The following is a 23,695-nucleotide window of genomic DNA, read 5'->3' as shown; positions in this document are numbered from 1 at the left end:
GGAGGGGAGGGGAGGAGAGGGGAGGAGAGGGGAGGGGAGGGGAGAGGTGGAGAGAGGGGAGTGTTGGAGGCGCAGGAGCCGAGCCGGGCCGGCCTGGCGGGCGGGGAGGAGGAGGAGCCGGGCGGGCTGGCGGGCGGCCGGGTGGCGGCGGCGGCATGGCGGAGCCGAGCGGGGCCGAGACGAGGCCCCCTATTCGGGTCACCGTCAAGACCCCTAAGGACAAGGAGGAAATTGTGATCTGCGATCGAGCCTCGGTCAAGGAGGTAGTACAGCAGGCGGGAGGCGGGGGGAGCGCGGAGGAGGGGTCTGCGAAGAGATGGGGGCCTCCCTGACGGTCTGGCGTCCTGGAGGGCCCCGGAGAGGAGAGCGGGGGCCAGCTGGGACTCCGAGGAGCTGAAGGGAAGGAGAGTCGGGTAGGGGGCGCCCTGCGAGGGGAGATCTTGGGGAGCGTGGCGCGTGTTGGGGGGCGGGTTTTGCCTTGTGGCCTGGGCTGGGGGCGTGGTGGAGAGTGAGGAGGGGACACCTTGCACCAGGAAGGGGGAAGGACCCTGGGTTTGAGGGGAGTGTGCCGGAGTGGGGGCCCAGGGAAGGTGCTAACCGAGAGAACGGGCCGGGGGCAGGCGGAGAGCGCCGGCGCCTACTCTGTACCTCAGAGAACGCCCAGTGTTCTCTGAGCGACGGGGCTGTCGGGGGAGGATTTCCCTGTGCCCAGATCCTTCCCACTCTTTGAAATCGACGTGGTTACATTTGGTTCTCAGCTCTTCTGAGATTTACACGGTGTGCAGTAGGTGCTCAATAAAATCTTGTTGAATGAGGGACTGTTGCCTGTGCTTGCCACCCACTGTGGCCGCTCCATAATTTCACATAGGCGGGGCTTAAGATAGGCCATCTGGTTGGAAGAGAGGGATCTGGAAGCTGCCTCTGCTTAACAAGTGCACTGTTTCTACTTAAAGTGTGTGTTGTGTTTTGTTTTGTGTTGTGTTTTGGAGGGGCTGGTAGAATTTGGGAAGTCTAACTCCATCCTTGCTCCCTCCCTAACCACATAGAATTACTAAATTTCAGAATTTAAATACTGTACTGTTCCCTGCAAAGCTGAATTTGAAAATGGCTATCATTGAGAGACTGTATGTTTAGTTAAGAGCCTGGACTTTGGTGTCATGACCTGAGTTCTGGTCTGCCTGTGGCAAGTTACCTTACCTCACTGATCCTCAGTTTTCTCATCTTTAAAATGGAGATAAGGCTGGGCGTGGTGGCTCACGCCTGTAATCCCAGCACTTTGAAGAGTTGTAGTTGGGTGGATCCCCTGAGGTCAGGAGTTCAAGACCAGCCTGACCAACATGGTGAAACCCCATCCCTACTAGAAATACAATTAGCCAGGCATGGTGGTGTGTGCCTGTAGTCCCAGACACTCGGGAGGCTGAAGCAGGAGAATCACTTGAACCCAGGAGACAGAGGTTGCAGTGAGCCGAGATTGCGCCACTGCATTCCAGCCTGGGCTACAGAGCCAGACTCCATCTCAAGATAAAAGTAATAATAAAATAAAATGAAGATGATAATTACTATACTATATCTTTAACTCGTGAATAGATAGTGCTCAATAACTGACATCTATTTGTTGTAGTTGTTACGAGAATGCTGGGAATAGAGAGGAGAGAAAATTGGGTCTCAGAAGGCTGAAAGTCCAAGGCTGTTGAAGGAGTTGGGGTTGGGGGAGGCTGCCCTGCCTCACAGAGAACTAGTTCGAGGGACTGAAGCTGGGAGGCAGATGGCAGCAAGAGCTTTCTCAGGTGGGAGACTCTGGGATGGAGCTGAGAGAAGAGCCTCTCACTGGTTCATCTCCTTTGTTAAGAAAGGAGATGCTTATTGCAGCTGGAGGAATGGCATCGAGACTACAGAAAGGACTTCCCATGACTAGAGATGAGAGCAAGAGAATGCAGAAGCTGTTAAAGAAGAGTCAGGGTCCCTGGTAAGGGGAGTCCAGGCAGCCTCCACAGTGACCTCTGCCTCTTGATCACAGTTCAAAGAGGAAATCTCCCGGAGGTTTAAGGCTCAGCAGGATCAGCTGGTCCTGATCTTCGCAGGCAAGATCCTCAAGGATGGGGACACACTGAACCAGCACGGAATCAAGGACGGGCTCACTGTCCATCTGGTCATCAAGACCCCTCAGAAGTAAGTTCAGGAGCAGAGCAGATCCAGCTTCTGATTGGGCCTCCCCATCTAATACTTTCTCACTCATTGCTAGACCATACCCAGAGGGCCTAAGCTGAGGCCCAGGCAGGTAGCTCCTGGATGAATATGATCTCCTCTCTAGGGGAAGGGAACCTGATTTACCACTCCCAGAATGCCCTGAAGACAGATAATACTAGCTCCTTTCTCCCTCTGCTGGTTTACTGACTGCCCTCCAGCCATCACCCCACTCCAGCCTCAGGGCTGCTAGGAGGGGGCTTGAGTTAAAATAGTAGTCCCACGGCAAGCACAGAGATTGTCGAGGTACCTTCCCTCTTCTAGTGCTCACTCCAACAGGATTCTCCTTTCTCTGTCCTCAGGGCTCAAGATCCAGCTGCTGCCACTGCTTCTTCCCCCTCCACACCTGACCCTGCCTCAGCACCCTCCACCACGCCTGCTTCACCCGCCACCCCTGCCCAGCCCTCCACCTCTGGCAGTGCCTCTTCAGATGCTGGCAGTGGAAGCCGGAGGAGCAGTGGTGGGGGGCCCTCTCCAGGGGCTGGGGAGGGACCCCCCAGTGCTACTGCGTCCATACTCTGTAAGCCCTCAGAGAGGAGAGCACACTCTTGTTTGGGGTTGGAGAGTTGGGGAAAGCCAAGAGGAGGAAGAAACAGGAGTTCCTGATCCTGGTCTGGTGGGATAGGGGACCTCATGACAGAGTTCCAGACATTGATACTTGATTCAAGTTGGGGAAGAAACTAGTCTGAGGAGTTCTCAGAGGTGGGGATCATGGCTAAGGGTTAGGAGTGAGGGGAGAAATGGGGTTGGGGATATGGGGAACCCTAGGTAGAGAATGGAAGACTGTGAGTCTGGGGAAAAGTTAGATCCAGCTGTAGCCAGATGGGCCACTCATTCAACAGACCATTGCTGGTTGCCTTCTCTCTGCTCAGTTCTATGTTTGGTGCAGCCTCAGCCTTCAGAGAGGCCTCAGTCTAGTAGGCTCACATTTTTTTGCCAGCAGTGGATCAGGGCTGGGCTGTGGGAATGATTGGAAGAGGAACATGTGAGAAGCATTTGGGGCCTGTCCTGGAGATCCAAATTCAGTGGCTCTGGCTAAGTGAGGACAGGGATGTTGTGGCAGACTGTGACCCTGCCCCCCTCCCACAGCTGGCTTTGGGGGCATCCTGGGGCTGGGCAGCCTGGGCCTGGGCTCTGCCAACTTCATGGAGCTGCAGCAGCAGATGCAGAGGCAGCTGATGTCCAATCCTGAGATGCTGTCGCAGATCATGGAGAACCCCCTGGTCCAGGATATGATGTCTAACCCTGACCTGATGCGTCACATGATCATGGCCAACCCCCAGATGCAGCAGCTGATGGAGCGGAACCCTGAGATCAGCCACATGCTCAACAACCCTGAACTCATGAGGCAGGTGAGTATGAGAGGGCCAGAGAGCTGGAGGACGCTGGTGCCCAGCCGTGCCCTGCCCAGCCTTTCCTACTTTGTCCTTTATTGATTTGTTCATTCATGTATTCAGCAGTTTTGAACACTGGAGGTACAGGGATGAAAAGACAGGCCTAGCTCTTCAGGAATTCCAGGTGTCAAAGGGAAGTGGGACAAGTAAACCAGCAATTAGAATACAATGTGGTCAGTGCTATCATAAGGATAATCACGGAATCCTCTAGGGGCGTAGAGAAGAGCTCCTGACCCTACCCTGAGGCTTAGAGGAGGCCTTAAGAGATGTCACCAAGCTGAGGCCCAAAGGAGGAAGACAAACCGGGGGAAAAAAGAGAATAGCATTCAGGGCCAAGGGACAGCAAATATAAAGGCCTGGGAGTGAAAGATAGTAGGTTGTTTGGGGAGCACTGTGGCTGGGCAGGGCCTAGTTGGGAAGGGAGACTGTTGTGATGTTGCTCTTTGGGAGTTCCAGCTCATGGTCCACTCTACCAGAGGATCAGAGTAGACGATCTTCCCAGCAGTGCTGTGGACACCAGTGTTGGACTCACCAGAAGATAACTTATGTAAGGTCAAGGACTTGTGAGTGTTTTGTTCACTGTCTAGAACAGTGCCTGGTGCATAGTAGTCACGCAGTAAATTTTTATTGAATGAATGAATTACAGGACAAGAGATCAGAGTTCTAGGAAGCTGGGCATATCAGTTATAAAGGTGTCTTAGAAAAGGCAAGTGTGGAGCAGATTTGGGAAGGAGAGGAAATGTATTCCAAGTTGAATGCGAACAAGTAGTTACACTCATTTTTCTGTGATGAACTCCCCTGGGGTTGACATAGCCACCCCTTATTGAGACTGTGCCATTGACTCCATAGAAGAAAGCCCCCATCCTCAGTGTTTCTCAAGGTTCAGGCAGGCCAAAGACTTGGAGGTGGGAATTAGAGGGTGTCAGTAGCTTTATTCCAGCCTGAATCCTTTCCTTCCCCAACTTGCAGTCATTTACCAGGAATCACAGTATGGTCTTGGACAGACCGACCAACCTGGCTTTGAACACTGTCTTCACCACTCAGTGACTGTGTGTCCCAGGGCAGCAAGTCAGTTAACATCTCTGAGCCTGTTTGCTCATCTGCAAAATAGGGACAGAAATAACCACCTGAGATGGTTATTGTGGAGATTATATGACTTGAATTCTGTAAACTACTTGGTCCTGTGCCCATATACAGTAGGTGCTCAGTAGATGTTAATTTTCTCTTCTGCTTCCTTCCCTTTCTTTCTGTGTCCCTTCTGACTCAGTTTCCTTGTGCATCCTGACACTTCTTTGGACACTCTGAGCCTAAGGGAGGGAAGCTGCTGCCCTCACTTCAGCTGGGATCATTGTCCTCCGCTAGAAAAAGCCAACCAAAATACCCACAGGGAGGCAGGCCTGGAGCCAAGATTACAGTAGAGGAAGGAAGTCCAGTTTATTCTACTTTCTGTCACTGTGGAGCAGTTCCTGGGCCCTGGTCCTGATCCTGACACAGACCCACTTCCTCAAGGCCCACCCTTTTCCTAGGTTGGTGCTCCCCTGGTTCCGGGGCCCATCTTGTCTCTCTCCCTTGATCAGACAATGGAGCTTGCTCGGAATCCAGCCATGATGCAAGAAATGATGCGGAACCAGGATCGGGCCCTGAGCAACCTTGAGAGCATCCCTGGAGGGTATAATGCCCTCCGCCGCATGTACACAGACATCCAGGAGCCCATGTTCAGTGCTGCCCGGGAACAGGTGGGATCAAGGGCCAGGGTAGTGGGTCGGGCTGTCTGGGCTCAATATTCCCTACCCCTACCCCAGGCAAACCTGGGTCTGCTCTTCTTTCTTTCCCCAGTTCCCTGAGGGGTGGGCCTTGGCTTGAAGGCAGTTCTCAACAGTGCATATCCGGGGATGGTCCAATTTGGCATGGACAAAAGATAAGCAGAGGTCCTTGTGGAAGTGGGTGAGGCATAGCATCCATCCAAGGAACTTGACATCCTTCTGACAAACTTCTTGTACCAGGGGCTCAAAGGCCAGGTGGCAGGCCTGAAGTCAGACGCCAGCCCTGATACAACATGTCTCAAGTATGGTCCATGGATCACCTGCATCAGAATCACCTGGGGAGCTTGTTGATAATGAGAATCCTGGTCCCCACCTTTGAGCTGCTTATTGAATCCATTTCTAGGGTTGGGTCCCAGGATTATACATTTTTAAAAATGCTTTATGAATCCTATTCAAGTACATACACACACAAAAATAGATAAAAATATAGCATTCTTTTTTAACAATCAATGTTGCCCTAACATGTTGCCATATATAATTTCAGGGCCCTTTGGGTTTTTTTTTTTTTTTTTTTTTTTTTTGAGACGGAGTCTTGCTCTGTTGCCCAGGCTGGAATGCAGTGGCACAATCTCAGCTCACTGTAACCTCTGCTTCCCGGGTTCAAGCAATTCTGCCTCAGCCTCCCTGGTAACTAGGACTACAGGTACATGCCACCACGCCCAGCTAACTTTTTGTGTTTTTAGTAGAGATGGGGTTTCCCCGTGTTAGCCAGGATGGTCTCGATCCCCTGACCTCGTGATCCGCCCACCTCGGCCTCCCAAAGTGCTGAGATTACAGGCGTGAGCCACTGCGCCTGGCCATGGTTCTTTTTAAAAATTTAATTTTACATGAAACACATTCTATGTTTGTATGTTTGAAAATTCAAAAGTTGGCCGGGTGCGGTGGCTCACGCCTGTAATCCCAACACTTTGGGAGGCCCACGGCGGATCACGTAGTCAGGAGATCAAGACCATCCTGGCTAACACAGTGAAACCCCGTCTCTACTAAAAATACAAAAAATTAGCTGGGCATGATGGTACGCGCTTGTAGTCTCAGCTACTTGAGAGGCTGAGGCAGGAGAATTGCTTGAACCCGGGAGGCAGAGGTTGCAGTGAGCCAAGATCGTGCCACTGCACTCCAGTCTGGGCGACAGAGCGAGACTCCGTCTCAAAAAGAAAATTCAAAAGTTACACAAAGTAAACAAAACAGTATTCTTAAAAAGTATGGAAAAGTATATAGGCCAAAAAAAGGTTTACAGAAGGGATCCCTCTGTTTCCATCTCCCAGCCAGCTCTTTTCTACCTCAGTGGTAGCTAATGTTAGTATTTTGTTTATTTTCCTAGACATATTTAATATTTGCAAATAAGACATAGGTAGAGTTGTAGCCTTTACAAACCCCTCTCCTATTCTTTTTCTCTCCAGAGGTAACTACTACGCTGAAGTTGAAATTGGGGTTTATCATTGTGATTCTTTCATTACCTACGTATATGTCTATAAACATCTATATATTGTCATATTTTTAAATATGAGGTGGTACCTTGCTGGTCTTATTATTATTATTATCTTTTTTTTTTTTTTTTGAGACGGAGTCTCGCTCTCTCGCCCAAGCTGGAGTGCAGTGGTGCGATCTTGGCTCACTGCAAGCTCCGCCTCCTGGGTTCACGCCATTCTCCTGCCACAGCCTCCCAAGTAGCTGAGACTACGGGCGCCCGCCACCTCGCCCGGCTCATTTTTTGTATTTTTAGTAGAGACGGGGTTTCACCGTGGTCTCGATCTCCTGACCTTGTGATCCGCCCACCTCGGCCTCCCAAAGTGCTGGGATTACAGGCGTGAGCCACCGCGCCCGGCACTGGTCTTATTATTTTGACTTGTTTTTTTTTTTTTTTGAGACAGAGTCTCACTCTTTCGCCCAGGCTGCCAGGCTGGAGTGCAGTGGTGCAATCTCAGCTCACTGCAAGCTCCACCTCCTGGGTTCAAGGGATTCTCCTGCCTCAGCCTCCTGAGTAGCCAGGACTGCAGGCGTGCACCACCACGCCAGGCTAAGTTTTTTGTTTGTTTGTTTGTTTGTTTTGTTTTGTTTTTTTGAGACAGAGTCTTGCTCTGTTGCCCAGACTGGAGTGCAGTGGCGCGATCTCTGCTCACTGCAACCTCCGTCTCTTGGGTTCACGGCATTCTCCTGCCTCAGCCTCCCAAGTAGCTGGGACTACAGGCGCCCACCACCATGCTCGGCTAATTTTTTGTATTTTTAGTAGAGACGGGGTTTCACTGTGTTAGCCAGGAAAATTTCGATCTCCTGACCTCGTGATCTGCCTGCCTCAGCCTCCCCAAATGCTGGGATTACAGGCATGAGCCACCACGCCCGGCATAAGTTTTGTATTTTTTAGTAGAGATGGGGTTTCACCATATTGGCCAGGCTGGCCTCCAACTCCTGACCTTGTGATCCACCTGCCTCGGCCCCCAAAGTGCTGGATTACAGGTGTGAGCCACCGCACTTGGCCGCCTTGTTTTTTTTTTTTTTTTAATACAACCTTTAAAAATGTTTTTTGTTTTTGTTTTGTTTTGTTTTGTTTTGTTTTTGAGACGGAGTCTCGCTCTGTCGCCCGGGCTGGAGTGCAGTGGCGTAATCTCGGCTCACTGCAAGCTCTGCCTCCTGGGTTCCCGCCATTTTCCTGCCCCAGCCTCCCGAGTAGCTGGGACTACAGGCGCCCGCCACCTCGCCCGGCTCATTTTTTGGTATTTTTTTAGTAGAGACGGGGTTTCACCGTGTTAGCCAGGATGGTCTCGATCTCCTGACCTTGTGATCCACCCGTCTCAGCCTCCCAAAGTGCTGGGATTACAGGCTTGAGCCACCGCGCCCAGCCTGTTTTGTTTTTTTGAGACGAAGTTTCACTTGTTGCCCAGGCTAGAGTGCAATGGCGTGATCTCTGCTCATTGCAACCTCCGCCTCCTGGGTTCAAGTGATTCTCCTGCCTCAGCCTCCCGAGTAGCTGGGACTATAGGCGCCCACCACCATGCCCAGCTAATTTGTTTTGTATTATTAGTAGAGATGGGGTTTCACCATGTTGGCCAGGCTGGTCTTGAACTCCTGACCTCAGGTGATCCACCCACCTCAGCCTCCCAAAGTGCTGGGATTACAGGCGTGAGCCACTGTGCCTGGCCTAAAACTGAGAAACTTTAAAAATATTTAATTCATTTAAAAATGACAATTTATTACAAGTTGGTGGGGCACAGTGGCTCATGCCTGTAATCCCAGCATTTTGGGAGGCTGAGGCAGGTGCATCACCTGAGGTCAAAAGTTTGAGACCAGGCTGGCCAACATGGCAAAACCCCATCCCTACTAAAAATACAAAACTTAGCCAGACGTGGTGGTGGGTGCCCGTTGTCCCAGCTTCTCAGGAGGCTGAGGCAGGAGAATCGCTTGAACCCTGGAGGCAGAGGTTACAGTGAGCCGAGATTGTGCCATTGCACTCCATCCTGGGCAACAGAGCAAGACTCAGTCTCCAGAAAAAAAAAAAAAATTTATTACAAGTTAACATAAATACCATTATTTTGAAAAATAACTTTATTTTCCAAAACAAAACTTTAGAGGAAAGTGTGGCCTTGTTTTACATTTTTACAGTTCTCTTTGATATCTGGCTTACTACAAGACAGCTGGTTCTCAGATCTGCATTCAGTTTGCAATGTCACATGTCTTGTAGACTTTGGAAAACTCCACTGTATCCTCATGAGAGAATAAGAGTGAAAAAGGCAAATTCATGTCTTAGAATTATGAAAACAGTTTTAACGCTTGCAGGGGTCCCAGGACCACACTTTGAGAACCGTTGTTTTAGAGGAGTTTTATAGGCATTAGAATAAATGTGTCAGGCACATAGTAGGTGCTCAATAAATGACGGTTGTTACCACTGTGGGTAGTTCAGGAAAAGAGATTTCGTCCTTAGAGTGTACCAGGAAGAATAAAGCAGAGCCCAGAACAAGGTGGGGTGGGGTGAGGTGCTAGGCAAGTATGAGAACAGGAAATCTGAAACAGGGACAGAGGCTGAAACCATGGTGTATGAACCCTGGCCTGTGAGCTCTGTTATCTGAACAGGCATCCGGTGAGGTGAGGGAAACAGCTCAAGAGTAGGAGAATCCTTGGTCAGCCCCAGTCCCCATGACCCACTTTGAATAAACAGGAAAAGCAGCTCAATATGAAACCCTGTGGTGGAGAGGAGCTGAGGTAGGACCACCTGGGAACTCAGGAGAGGGAGCTACTGAGCATTTAGACCATGAGAAAGGCTGACTAGGGAAAACTGAGTCTGGGACTCCCTCAGTCAGAGCTCTGTGCTAGGTGCTGGAGGGGAGGCGGTTCCAGTGTTGCCTTTAGGCAGCATACCTTCCCATGGGGTATGGACCTGAGATATCCTGGGGAGCACAGTGAGGAACCTGGTAGGGTGAGGTGGATCAGAAGTAAACTGAGGCTTGTTCGGCTGAAGCAGCCAGTGTGTAGAGGTAGGTTTTGGAGCAGGAGGGGAAAATCTAGAGAGGGCGTATCTTGCTGGATGTGTGTTCCGCTAGGGGCCACCACTGTGGTGTGCCTGGGTGGACAGACAATGCCAGGTAGGGGACCTGGGGAGTGAGGGAAAGGTTCTGGGGAGTTAGGATTAGTCCAAGGAGGCTGGGGAAAGGGAAGGTCGGGGTTCAAGTAGAGAGCCAGATTTGACAGCCCACTCCCATTAAGCCAGTAGTTACTTATTGAGCACCTACTTGTGTCGGGGCTGGGGGTGCACAAGCAAATCTGACATTGTCTCTGCCCCTTGAGGTACAGGAACACAAATATTTGGCTACATAATGGGAAAAGTATGTGTAAAGTGCAGTGGGTTACATAGGAGATGTTTAGAGACCAAATATTGAAAGCCACAATGGGGAATGGGAAATTTTCAATTATCTGAGAGGTTCAGTTATGCAGTCACTAGCATCAGCTAGCTCCCACCCTGTGGAGCAAGGAAGGAGCTATCCATTGTGGGGCAAAGAACTGAACTGAGGAATTCCAAGGTCTTGGATCTCTCTCCCTTTTCTGGGGAAGGGGAGGCTATTAAGTAAGAGGAGAGAATGGGCCTAGCCCTTGTCCCTGATTTGTTTCAGTCCTTAACCCAAAACCTTTCCCTCCTCCCAGTTTGGCAACAATCCCTTCTCTTCCCTGGCCGGGAACTCCGACAGCTCATCCTCCCAGCCTCTGCGGACTGAGAATCGAGAGCCCCTCCCTAACCCCTGGAGCCCCTCGCCCCCCACCTCCCAGGCCCCCGGGTCCGGTGGGGAGGGCACCGGAGGATCGGGGACCAGCCAGGTGCACCCGACAGTCTCGAACCCCTTTGGGATCAATGCGGCTAGCCTGGGGTCAGGTATGTCCTAGGATGGAAGGAGCTTAGTGGGGTCACCAGGGCAGCCCCTCTGCCCCAGGACTGAATGGGTTTCATACTGCTCCAGGATTTTGAAGACAGAGGTGAGACTATCAAGGCCACAGAGGGGGCTCTGCCGTCTGGGACAGTGGCCGGGTGAGGGCTGGTTCTGGCCATGTCCTGATATCCCTGGGAGTGACCTAAGTAATGGCTCATGAGTAAACCAGGCCCCACTTCCTAAGCTCCATGAGCACCTCTGGTATTATCCAGTGTATAAGGGTCAGACTGCTGTGGGGAGAGGGGGCTGGAGAGGAGAGGCAGATGTGAGGCTGAGGGAAAGGGATGTGCAGGGCTTGCCATGTACAGAAGAACAGGTTATGCACTGCACAACCCTAGAGGATGCTCCGTTTATCTGGACTATGACTGTACACATGGCCTGGGGGATGTCTTCAGCAGATGACCTAATTTCTCTGCACTCTGGGGGATATCTTGATTGGGAAAGTTCCTTCCCTCTGTGTGTTTTAGTTTCCTTATTTGTAAAACAAGGACTGGAACTTGATCCATTATTTTATTATTGTTATTACTTTTTTTTTTTGAGATGGAGTCTCGCTCTGTCACCCAGGCTGGAATGCAGTGGTGCTTTCTCAGCTCACTGCAAGCTCTGCCTCCCAGGTTCAAGTGTTGCTCCTGCCTCACCCTCCCAAGCAGCTGGGGACTACAGGCATGTGCCACTACACCCGGCTAATTTTTTGTATTTTTAGTAGAGACAGGGTTTCACCATGTTAGCCAGGATGGTCTCGGTCTCCTGACCTTGTGACCAGCCCGCCTCGGCCTCCCAAAGTGCTGGGATTACAGGCGTGAGCCACCGCGCCTGGCCTTCATCCATGATTCTAAAATTGTGCTCCTGCATCCTGGAAGGGTCTTCATCTCCAGGATAAGGAAGGACCCAATGGGAGAGGCTGCAGCCCTCCTGCCCCAGCTCCAGCCAGACTATTAACAAACTTGGTTTCTGAGTGAGATTTGGTGTGAGGAAAGGGTCTCTGCTGCTAAGACAAGTTTGATCTAGATGATATTTAATCATTTCTTTCCAAATCGGACATAATTTGAGCTTATGGCAGGAACAGTCCAGAGGGGCATAAATCAGACCCAGTTCCTAGCTGGCTTGCCCTTATCAAGTAAATGGAAAAGGGGCCAGGCCAAAGCAGGGCAAGATGACCTTGGACTTGGTAGAAACTTGGACTCATGCCCCAATCCTAGGGTGCCCACTGGACCATTGCTTTTCTGAGTTTTGTAGTCATTCGGTGTCTGAAGTAAGGTAGATTGAAGTGAGGCCTTTGGTTTCCATCTGGACCCTTCCTCTCCTGTTTTCTTTTTTTCCCCCTTGTCCTAGGGATGTTCAATAGCCCAGAAATGCAAGCTCTCCTCCAGCAGATCTCTGAGAACCCCCAGCTGATGCAGAATGTGATCTCAGCACCCTACATGCGCAGCATGATGCAGACGCTTGCCCAGAACCCCGACTTTGCTGCTCAGGTATCAAACCAGCATGAGGAGAGTGTTGTTGGGGAGAGAGTTTCTCTTGGCTGGGGGCAGTTTCTTGTGGTCAAAACACTGTGGAGCCAGACTGCCTGGGTTTGCATCCCAAGCTCTGCTACTTCCCAGCTATGTGAGCTAAGCAGGTTATTTAGCCTCCCAGTTTCTTCATCTGTAAGATGATAATAAGAATAGTTCCTACCTCCTATAGTTGTGAGGATTAAATGAGTTAATACACGTTAAGTGCTTAGAACACGGCGTGTAACAGAGTAAGCTCTGTGTACCTGGAAATGTTAGCTGTCATCATCATCAGACCCAGGGCTGAGCAGCCTGACTCCTCCTACTCTTCATTGCCCAGAGCATAGTTCCATTTCCTCTCACTGTCCCACTTAGGCCTTCAGGATTCTTTGAGATCCCTGGAGAAGCTGGCCAGATTTTCTGCAGTGGTAGGGGGTGCCGAGGGAGTCTGAGACTGTGGGGAAATTCTTAGGGTGAAAAGGCCCAGGTTTCCCCCTGCTACCTTCACCCTGGCAGATGATGGTGAATGTGCCGCTCTTCGCGGGGAACCCCCAACTGCAGGAGCAGCTCCGCCTGCAGCTCCCAGTCTTCCTGCAGCAGGTGAGTGAGGAGCCTAGATGGGTGGAGGTTGAGGGCAAGGGGTAGTCCCTGAAGCCCAATGGGTGGAAATGAAGTTGGGGCAGAGCTTGACTCTGGACTCCTAGTTGAGGTTGTCTCCTATTTCCTGCCACCTCTTGATGCCTTTCTCTGCTTATTTTCCACCAGATGCAGAACCCAGAGTCACTCTCCATCCTTACCAATCCCCGAGCCATGCAGGCATTGCTGCAGATCCAGCAGGGACTACAGACCTTGCAGACCGAGGCCCCTGGGCTGGTACCCAGGTGAGGGTAGGGTGGTAGGAGGGCAGCGAGGTTCTGGCAACTTCTCCCCTTCAACTCTTCTCTCTGCCACTCTCTCAGCATCCTTTTTGTCTCTGAGGGTCTGTTTTCCTGTTTCTTCCAACTGCTTTTCCTTCTGGATCTTAACATCCTCATCACTTTCTTGGATGCCATCTCCTACCTCTTGGTCTCTCTTGCCTACAGCCTTGGCTCCTTTGGGATGTCCCGGACCCCAGCACCCTCAGCCGGCAGCAATGCTGGGTCTACGCCCGAGGCCCCCACTTCCTCGCCAGCCACGCCAGCCACATCTTCTCCAACAGGGGCTTCCAGTGCCCAGCAGCAGCTCATGCAGCAGATGATCCAGCTTTTGGCTGGAAGTGGAAACTCACAGGTACGTGAGGCAGTGGGGGCAGGTGCTGGGAGCACCACTTTGATCCTGGGAGGTTTCAAGGGAAGCAATAGAATGGAGGCAGTAGGGCAAGCTTGGGAGTCAGGTCATGTTCTGCCACTTACTAGCCTTGGGCAGGTTACTGATCCTCCCTGAGTTCAGTTTGTGCAGATGTGAAATAGAGATGAGAAGAGTAATGGTACTTACCGTGCACTACCTACTGTTCTAAATGCTTTAGATTTCAGAGCTCATTTACGACTCATTTACCGCATTCCTCACAACAGCTTCATGAGAAAGATATTATTATTATTTCTGTGTTAAAGATGGGGAAAACTAAGGTCCAGAAAGGTTAAGTGGTTTACTCACTTACATAGCTAGTAGATAATGAAGCCAAGACTCAAACCCGGGCATTCCACCTCCAGAATTTGCACTATACCATTTCTGCTTATATCAAAGGATCCTTTTGATAATTAAAGCAGCCCCCATCTCCGAGACTCTGGGAAGGGGGATTCTGCGAGGTGAGGTAACCAAAGCCCTGGGAAAGCCAAGGCCAGGGGCTGGCAGGAGGGGCAGGGATGACCTACCTTGAGTGAGCCTCTTAACCTTTCTCTGACCTCTGTGACTCATCTGGAAAAGCCATTCCACCAAAATGTATGTTTATACAGCTTTGTGCAAGGCATGAGAGAGCTAGACTAGGTGGTATCCAGTCCAGGTGCAACCCAAGTTAAATTCTGTGGACTGGCCGGGCGCAGTGGCTCACGCTTGTAATCCCAGCACTTTGGGAGGCTGAGGCAGGCAGATCATGAGGTCAGGAGATCGAGACCATTCTGGCTAATGTGGTGAAACCCCATCTCCACTGAAAAATTAAAAAAAAAAAAAATTAGCCACATGTGGTGGTAGGCATGTGTAGTCCCAGCTACTCAGGGGGCTGAGGCAGGAGAATGGTGTGAACCCAGGAGGCGGAGCTTGCAGTGAGCCAAGATCGCACCACTGCACTCCAGCCTGGGCAACAGAGCGAGACTCCATCTCAAAAACAAAAAAAGATTCTGTGGACTGTGATGAGAAGCAACAAGGAGCACTGGAAAGGGCTTTCTTTTTTTTGATGTGGAGTTTTGCTCTTGTTGCCCAGGCTGGAGTGCAGTGGTGACACCTCTGCCTCCCGGGTTCAAGTGATTCTCCTAGCATTACAGGCATGCGCTACCACACCCGGCTAATTTTTTGTATTGTTAGTAGAGATGGGGTTTCACCATGTTGTCCAGGCTGGTCTTGAACTCCTGACCTTAGGTGATCTGCCTGCCTCGGGCTCCCAAAGTGCTGGGATTATAGGAGTGAGCAACTGCACCTGGCCAGAAAGGGTTTTTATACTGCAAGTCAGGGGGCCTTAGTGACTGACTTGCTCTGTGACCCCAGGTAAGTCCTGTCTTTCTCTGGATCAAACATTGTTCCTTTCAACACCAGGTGGACAGTGCTTGCTGGACTCTTTCTAGCTATAGGAGTCTTTTGTTCATAATCAAGGCTCGTGCTTCCCAGACACCCCTTGAGCAGACATTTACAGGAGATATTTAGACGAATGACAAGAATGAAAAGCCAGGCTAGCCAGGCAGTGGCTCACTTCTGTAATCCCAGCAATTTGGGAGGCCAAGGCAGGCAGATCACCTGAGGTCAGAAGTTCGAGACCAGCCTGACCAATATGGAGAAACCCCATCTCTACTAAAAATACAAAATTAGTTGGGTGTCTTGGCGCATGCATATCATCCCAGCTACTCAAGAGGTTGAGGCAGGAGAATCACTTGAACCTGGGAGGCAGAGGTTGCAGTGAGCCGAGATCATGCCATTGCACTCCAGCCTGGGCAACAAGAGCGAAACTCCATCTCAAAAAAAAAAAAAAAGCCAGGCCAGGAGTGTGACTCATGCCTGTAATCCCAATGCTTTGGGAGGCCGAGGCAGGAGGACTGCTTGAGGCCAGGAGTTCGAGACCAGCCTGGGCAATGCAGGGAGACCGAGTCTGTAAAATTTTTTTTCTTTTTAAAAAAAGCCTAGTGCAGGCTGGGCATGGTGGCTGACGCCTGTAATCCCAACACTTTGGGAGGCCAAAGCGGGTGGATCACTTGAGGTCAGGAGTTCAAAACCCACCTGGCCAACATGATGAAACCCCGTCTCTACTAAAAATACAAAAATTAGCCGGGCTTGGTGGCATGTGCCTGTAATCCCAGCTATTCGGGAGGCTGAGGCAGGAGAATCGCTTCAACCTGGGAGGCAGATCATGCCACTGCACTCCAGCCTGGGCGACAGAGCAAGACTCCGTGTCAAAAACAAACAAACAAAAAAAAGACCTAGTGCAGTGGCTCATGCCTGTGATCCTAGCATTTAGAGAGGCCAAGGCAGGAGGATCACTTGAGACTAGCCTGGGCAACATAGCAAGACCCTTTCTCTACTAAAAAAATTTTTTTCTTTATTTTTTATTTTATTTTTATTTTTTTGAGATGGAGTCTCACTCTGTCCCCCATGCTGGAGTGAACCTCCGCCTCCCGGGTTCAAGTGATTCTCCTGCCTCAGCCTCTTGAGTAGCTGGGACTGTAGGCTCCTGTCACCACGCCCAACTAATTTTTGTATATTTAGTCTCAGGGTATTGCCATGTTGGCCAGTCTGGTCTCGAACTCCTGACCTCAGGTGATCCACCTGCCTGAGCCTCCCAAAGTGCTGTGATTACAGGCATGAGGCACCACGCACACGCACTTTTTTTTTTTTTTTTAAAGACGTACTCTGTCGTCCAGGCTGGAGTGCAATGGTGCAATTTCAGCTCACTGCAACCTCTGCCTCCCGGGTTCAAGTAATTCTTCTACCTCAGATTCTCAAGTAGCTGGGACTACAGGCATGCACCACCACACCTGGGTAATTTTTTGTGTTTTTGGTAGACATGAGGTTTCACCATGTTGGCCAGGCTGGTCTTGAACTCCTGACCTCAGGCAAACTGCCAGTCTTGGCCTCCCAAAGTGCTAGGATTATAGGCATAAGCCACTGTGCCCAGCCAAAAAAAATTTTTTTTAAATTAGCTGGGCATGGTGGTACACACCTGTAGCCCCAGCTACTCAGGAGGCTCAGCTAGGAGGATCACTTGAGCCCAGCAGATAGAGGCTGCAGTGAGCTATGATTCTGCCACTATTTTCCAGCCTGGGTGCAAGACCCTGTCTCATAAAAAAAGGAAATACTTCTCCTTTATAGATAACTATTGATCAGTGAAACAAAATTAAATAGCTTCTTAACTGGGACCCTTCTTAGCCTTTCATATGGCTGTATGTGTGATGACTATTAGGAGGGGATTTGGAGGTCATGCTTAGTATGCATCTTATTTGACCACAGAGTATTTGGCTTTTGGAGTGCCTGTTAACATCTCCAGTGTTTACAGAAGGTAATGAGGAATATACACTGATCTAGGCCTATCAGTTAACTTGAAAATCTAAAAAAAAGATATCCGCCTGCCATATTATTATACAGTTATTTTATTTTATTTTATTTTATTTTATTTTATTTTATTTTTGAGACTTAGTCTTGCTTTGTTGCCCAGGCTGGAGTGCAGTGGCGCTATCTCACCTCACTACAAGCTCTGCCTCCCGGGTTCATGCCATTCTCCTGCCTCGGCCTCCTGAGTAGCTGGGACTATAGGCGCCCACCACCACGCCCAGTGAATTTTTTGTATTTTTAGTAGAGATGGGGTTTCACCGTGTTAGCCAGGATGGTCTCGATTTCCTGACCTCGTGATCCGCCCGCCTCAGCCTCCCAAAGTGCTGGGATTACAGGCGTGAGCCACCGCACCCAGCCATTACACAGTTATTTAGGACTTAGGACCTAGGCTCCTGGGCCCCCATTTGCAGCTCATCTTCCCTGCCCTCCTGATTGACTCAGGATACTAGAGAAGACCTGCTGGTCTTAGAAACCCTTAATTCAAATAGGGCCCCCAAGATTCGTCGTGTGCCCACTTCACAAGGCCTGTTCCCTCCAGGTGCAGACTCCAGAAGTGAGATTTCAGCAGCAGCTGGAGCAGCTCAACTCCATGGGCTTCATCAATCGTGAGGCCAACCTGCAGGCCCTGATTGCCACAGGAGGGGACATCAACGCAGCTATCGAGAGACTGCTGGGCTCCCAGCTCTCCTAATCCCTCGGCCCATGCCTCCTGCCTCTCCCCTCCCTCGATGTCAGCGTTTGGTTCTTCTGTCAGCCCTTACCCTCTGCAGCTTGTCATCCCTTCCGTCTTCTCCCTCATCCTCTCCAAACAGCAGGGTGACTTTAGAGGCATGGGCTCCAACCCCTTAGCTCTGTCTGAGAATTATGGTTTTACTGCTACATCTCTAACAGAATCTTCTCTCCTGGTCTCCTTGAGCAGTGCTACTTAAATAGTTTTCACAGTTTCATTGATTGACTCTACCTCCTTGCCCCACACCACCTTTTGCAATCTTTAAACTTTCAGTGGCTGTGCAGAGTTGAAGGAGGAACCAGCTGTCTGGTTTACTGGAACATAGTCTTCCATCTATACCACTAGGGTTTTGTCTTATGTTTACTTTTGGTAACTCTCTTCCTTCTTTTTCTCCCTACTCCCCACCCCTAGCCCAACCAATGCTAGAATTTCTTGCTCTAAAGGAGGAGCAGGTGAAACACGTGGTAATTTTCCTCCTTGGCCCCTATTCTGGTCACTTCATTCAGCACTTTTTCGTGGGCACTGTTGGGACTTCCAGGGTAAGGAGGAAGACGCTTGTTCTCTCTGTCTGAAGAGGGAGATGAGACAGCCCTCTGGACAGGAATTAACAAACCCTGGACCAGCCCAGTGGAAACTGGTGTGAAAGAGGAGGGAATGAGATTATTCGGAGGAAGGGAATAGGGGAGACAGCCTGAGTAAAAGGCTTGGAAGTTGGAATTGGGGAGCAGAAGCACTCATAGCTCTTTTAGGCAGAAGAATCCAGGCCCAAGCTGGCAGAAGAGACTTAGAGATGCTAATGGAATTTGAACTGAAGAAAGGAGCTCAATGAAGCTAAGCGCCATGCCCCACGAGGGGTCATACTGGCTTTATGTCCTCAAACACACGTGCTTATATGCACACACACACATTTCCATGGACCCAGGACTTGCTTGTGTCCCCAGGCACCAGTAATTTGAGCCCCCCTCCAAAGACATGAAGGGGGTTGGGGTCTGTGTGAGTAGTACGGGAGTGCGTGTGTATCCGCATGTGTCCTTACACTTTTAAGTTGTGTGGGAAGTGGATTCTTTGTTGGTTTCTGGTTCAGAGTGCTTTCCCACTACCAGAGACAAGTGGGTAAAAGGGTCAGTCCATCGCAGGAATACAGGAGAGCTAGGTCCCTTGGGGCTCTGGATGCTGAGTAACCCAGAGGTAATGTGGGTATCCTTTTGGAAGCTGTCAGAGCTGTGACAACACCCTTATCACCCCTCACTGCCTTATGGGAATAGTAGAGGGTTTTTTTTCCTCCAGAGCCCCTGGCCTTTCAGTTCTTAACTATTTTCCTCCAGGCCAGAAAGTTTTCTTTGAGGAAGGAGAGGAGAGGGTGGCAATGATGCCTTTGATCTGGAATTGGACATTGCTCTGTCAGAGCACAGAGGAGGCTCATATCACCTCTTCCCTCTGCTACTTGGCCCAGCTGCTTGGAGGACCGACCCCATGGCTGAGAATATGACGGCAAGAGGAACAGAGTTTGCTCCAAGTGGGAAAGGTCCCAAGCAGTCCAGAGAAGATGTCTGTGTGGCTTTCCCTCCCTACCTCCCCCAGCTCCCACACTGGCCTTTGTAAATAAATGGCGTGGTCTTTGTTGTGAGAGTGTGTTTGCATTTGTTTTTTGAGGAAGAAGAAACTGGCTGACGACAAATTCTTGGTTTTCCAGGGCAAGAATTGTGATCTAGAGGAATTTGAGGTTTGGTTCAGTTACTATAGATGTTAAGAAGTATTAAAAGTGGCCGAGATCACGCCATTGCACTACAGCCTGGGGAACAAGAGCGAAACTCCGTCTCAAAAAAACAAATATTAAAGGTTTTAGCCTGGCAACATAGGGAGACCTTGTCTCTACAAAATTTAAAAATTAGCCAGGCATGGTGGTGTGGGCCTGTAGTCCCAGCTATGTGGGAGGCCGAGGCAGGAGAATCACTTGAGCCCAAGAAGTCAAGGCTGCAGTGAGCTGTGATTGCGCCGCTGCACTCCAACCTTGGTGACAAAGTGAGACCCTGTATCAAAAGAAAAAAAAAATTTATATATATATATATATATATAGAGAGAGAGAGAGAGAGAAGGTTAAGGGATAACTGATGATGGAGGTATCAATAATATATGACTTGGGAATGGGGAGGATTGCATTCTTCCATTCCCCATCCTTAGACCATTGGGTATCTGAGATCTCTTCTCCCACTTCCCCTTAGGGTCAGGTGTGGTAGAGGAAACTATGAATTGTAAGATTATTGCCTCCATCCTCTGATCTTTTGGCAAGATTGCCCTCCCCTTACCTTAGGTTAAAAAGTGAAACAAGGCCAGGCATGGTGGCTCACGCCTGTAATCCCAGCACTTTGGGAGGCCGAGGCGGGTAGATCACAAGGTCAGGAGTTCGAGACCAGCCTGGACAAGATGGTGAAACCCTGTCTCTACTAAAAATACAAAAAGTAGCCAAGCACGGTGGCAGGCGCCTGTAATCTCAGCTACTTGGGAGGCTGAGGCAGGAGAATCCCTGGTACCAGGGAGACAGATTGCAGTGAGCTGAGATTGTGCCACGCACTCCAGCCTAGAGGCGACAAAGCAAGACTCCGTCTCAGAAAAAAAAAAAAAGTAAAACAAAAACTCTTGCAGTCGGGTTTTCTGCAAGTAATATTTGGTAGTTATTAATCTTGAGCTCTGAGACTAAATCTAGCATTACCACTAATCATGTAAGTTTGAGGAAGTCTTTTCACACCTGTGGGGTTTTATCTTTTGTACAGTGAAGTTATGGACTACGGTTTTGTGGAACATGAATAAGCCAAGAGTGGGAGGTTCCACTTTGATAATGGTAGACTAGATGCCTGAGATCAATACTCTCACTAGATATTTTAAAATCTGGGAAAAATACATGAAAAATCTAAAAAGCATCAAAGAGTGAGTAAGACTGACTGGGAACCCAGAGGGGAAAGAAAGCTCTAAAGACTGGCTGTCTTTGATCTGGAGGCCAATTAGGAAAAGGTTGCTGAGAGGCTGAGCTGTGGTTTTTTTTTTGTTTTGTTTTCTTTTTTTTTTTTTTTTGAGATGGAGTTTCACTCTTGTCGCCCAGGCTGGAGTGCAGTGGTGCAGTCTCAGCTCACTGCAACCTCCCACGCCCAGGTTCAAGTGATTCTCCTGCCTCAGCCTCCCGAGTAGCTGGGATTACAGGCACGTGCCATCATGCCCAGCAAATTTTTGTATTTTTAGTAGAGACGGGGTTTCACCGTGTTGGCCAGGCTGATCTCGAACTCCTGACCTCAGGTGATCCACCAGCCTGGGCCTCCCCAGGTGCTGGGATTACAGGTGTGAGCCACCACGCTCCGCCCTGAGCTGTGTTTTTGAGGGCCTTGAAGGAGTGGGAGAGCTAAAGGGACAAAAAGTTGGAATCTGCCGGCCTGTGTGTGTGTGTGTGTGTGTGTGTGTGTGTATATATATATATATTTTTTTTTTTTTTCCTTTGAGATGGAGCCTCGCTCTGTTGCCCAGGCTGGAGTGCAGTGGCGTGATCTCCGCTCATGGCAACCTCCACCTCCCAGGTTCAAGCACTTCTCTGCCTCAGCCTCCCAAGTAGCTGGGATTACAGGCTTCTGCCACCATGCCCGGATAATTTTTGTATTTTTAGTAGAGACGGGTTTCACCATCTTGGCCAGGCTGGTCTTGAACTCCTGACCTCGTGATCCACCCACCTCAGTCTCCCAAAGTACTGGGATTACAAGCATGAGCCACTGCACCCAGCCTTGTTTGTTTGTTTTTGAGACACAGTCCTGCTCTGTTGCCGAATCTGGAGTGCAGTGGTGCCGTCATGCACTGACTCCAGATTCAACCTCCTGGGCTCAAGCAACCCTCCTTCCTGCCTCAGTCTCCTAAGTAGCTGGGACTATAGGCATGAGCCATCTCGCCCAGCCAGAAAATATATTTTAAAGCAACTAGAGAATAAAGACACTTTATTCTCAAAGGAGCAATAGACTGCTACTTGCAGGCTGGGCGCGGTGGCTCACGTCTGTAATCCCAGCACTAAAAATATAAAAATTAGCTGCGCATGGTAGTGCGCACCTGTAGTCCCAGCTACTCAGAGGCTGAGACAGGAGAATTGCTTGAACCCGGGAGGCAGAGGCTGCAGTGAGCTGAGATCGCACCAGTGCACTCTAGCCTGGGCAGCAGAGCGAGACTCAGTTTCAAAAAAAAAAAAAAAAAAGAACAGAAAAAAAAGAAAGAAGGGGATGGGCTGGGTGCAGTGGCTCACACCTGTAATCCCAGCACTTTGAGAGGCCAAGGCGGGAAGATTGCTTGAGCCCAGGATTTTGAGACCAGTCTGGGCAACATGATGAAACCCCATCTCTACAAAAAAATTAAAAAATTAGCTGGGCATGGGCTGGGCGCGACAGCTCACACCTGTAATCCCAGCACTTTGGGAGACCAAGGCGGGTGGATCATCTGAGGTCAGAAGTTCGAGACCAGCCTGGCCAACATGGTGAAACCCCATCTCTACTAAAAATACAAAAATCAGCTGGGCACGGTGGCTCATGCCTGTAATCCCAGCACTTTGGGAAGCTGAGGCAGGTGGATTGCCTGAAGTCAGGAGTTCAAGACCAGCCTGGCCAACATAGTGAAACTGTGTCTCTACTAAAAACACAAAACATTAGCCGGGTTGGCCGGGCGCGGTGGCTCAAGCCTGTAATCCCAGCACTTTGGGAGGCCGAGACGGGCGGATCACGAGGTCAGGTGATCGAGACCATCCTGGCTAACACGGTGAAACCCCGTCTCTACTAAAAATACAAAAAAAAACTAGCCGGGCGAGGTGGCGGGCGCCTGTAGTCCCAGCTACTCGGGAGGCTGAGGCAGGAGAATGGCACAAACCCGGGAGGCGGAGCTTGCAGTGAGCTGAGATCCGGCCACTGCACTCCAGCCCGGGCTACAGAGCAAAGACTCCGTCTCAAAAAAAAAAAAAAAAAAAAAAAAAAAAAAAATTAGCCGGGCATGGTGGCGGGCACCTGTGAGACTGCACCATTCCACTCTAACCGGGACAATAAGAGCAAAACTCTGTCTCAAAAATATAAATAAATAAAATAAAAAAATATAAGAATTAGCTGGGCATAGTGGCGGGCGCCTGTAATCCCAGCTGCTTGGGAGGCTGAGGCAGGAGAATAATTTGAACCCAGGAGGTGGAGGTTGCAGTGAGCTGAGATTGTGCCATTGCACTCCAGCCTGGGCGACAAGAGCAAGACTCTGTCTCAAAAAAAAAAAAAAAAAATTCGGGGCATGGTGGCGCACACCTGTAATCCCAGCTACTTGGGAGGCTGAGGTGGGAGGATCACTTGAGCCCTGGAGATTGAGGCTGCAATGAGCCATGATGGCCCCACTGCACTCCACCCTGGGCAAGAGTGGAACCCTGTGTCAAAAAAAAGAAAAGAAGAAAAGTAAAAGAAAACAAAAAGAGAAAGAAAAGAGAGAGAGAGAGAGAGAAAGAAAGAAAAAAAGAAAGAAAGAAAGAAAGAAAAAAAGAAAGAAAGAAAGAAAAGAAAGAAATAAAGAAAAAGGCCGGGCGCGGTGGCTCAAGCCTGTAATCCCAGCACTTTGGGAGGCCGAGACGGGCGGATCACGAGGTCAGGAGATCGAGACCATCCTGGCGAACACGGTGAAACCCCGTCTCTACTAAAAAATACAAAAAACTAGCCGGGCGAGGCGGCGGGCGCCTGTAGTCCCAGCTACTCGGGAGGCTGAGGCAGGAGAATGGCGTAAACCCGGGAGGCGGAGCTTGCAGTGAGCTGAGATCTGGCCACTGCACTCCAGCCCGGGCTACAGAGCCAGACTCCGTCTCAAAAAAAAAAAAAAAAAAAAAAAAAAAAAA

At 50.0% G+C, this 23,695-nt stretch overlaps 1 protein-coding gene across 2 annotated transcripts; it reads left to right on the top strand.

Annotated features, from left to right (window-relative positions):
• Window positions 1-34: 34 nt before the first annotated feature.
• Window positions 35-19,447, top strand: UBQLN4 (ubiquilin 4). 2 transcript variants are annotated; one of them, XM_025388003.1, is made up of 11 exons: window positions 35-263; window positions 2,018-2,169; window positions 2,547-2,764; window positions 3,334-3,596; window positions 5,216-5,374; window positions 10,592-10,817; window positions 12,205-12,344; window positions 12,879-12,962; window positions 13,128-13,243; window positions 13,445-13,631; window positions 17,629-19,447. In XM_025388003.1, exons 1-11 carry the CDS (start codon window positions 156-158, stop codon window positions 17,779-17,781), a joined length of 1,806 nt encoding a protein of 601 aa, XP_025243788.1. In that variant the 5' UTR covers window positions 35-155; the 3' UTR covers window positions 17,782-19,447. The 2 variants fall into 2 exon arrangements, with proteins under 2 accessions (XP_025243788.1, XP_025243798.1); XM_025388013.1 differs by having other exon boundaries at window positions 38-263; window positions 2,547-2,704.
• The last annotated feature ends 4,248 nt before the right edge of the window (window positions 19,448-23,695 follow it).

The sequence above is a fragment of the Theropithecus gelada genome, chromosome 1, assembly GCF_003255815.1.
Source record: "Theropithecus gelada isolate Dixy chromosome 1, Tgel_1.0, whole genome shotgun sequence".
In the NCBI taxonomy this organism is placed as follows: Eukaryota; Metazoa; Chordata; class Mammalia; order Primates; family Cercopithecidae; genus Theropithecus; species Theropithecus gelada.
This window is presented reverse-complemented; position numbering and strand designations above follow the sequence as displayed.

Bases quoted from the DNA above. Each gene is read 5' to 3' on its own strand.
- UBQLN4 (XM_025388003.1), top strand. From the start codon at position 156: ATGGCGGAGCCGAGCGGGGCCGAGACGAGGCCCCCTATTCGGGTCACC. The intron at 3,597-5,215 runs GTGAGTATGAGA...TCCCTTGATCAG, and splicing joins ACCCTGAACTCATGAGGCAG to ACAATGGAGCTTGCTCGGAA. The intron at 12,963-13,127 runs GTGAGTGAGGAG...ATTTTCCACCAG, and splicing joins TCCCAGTCTTCCTGCAGCAG to ATGCAGAACCCAGAGTCACT.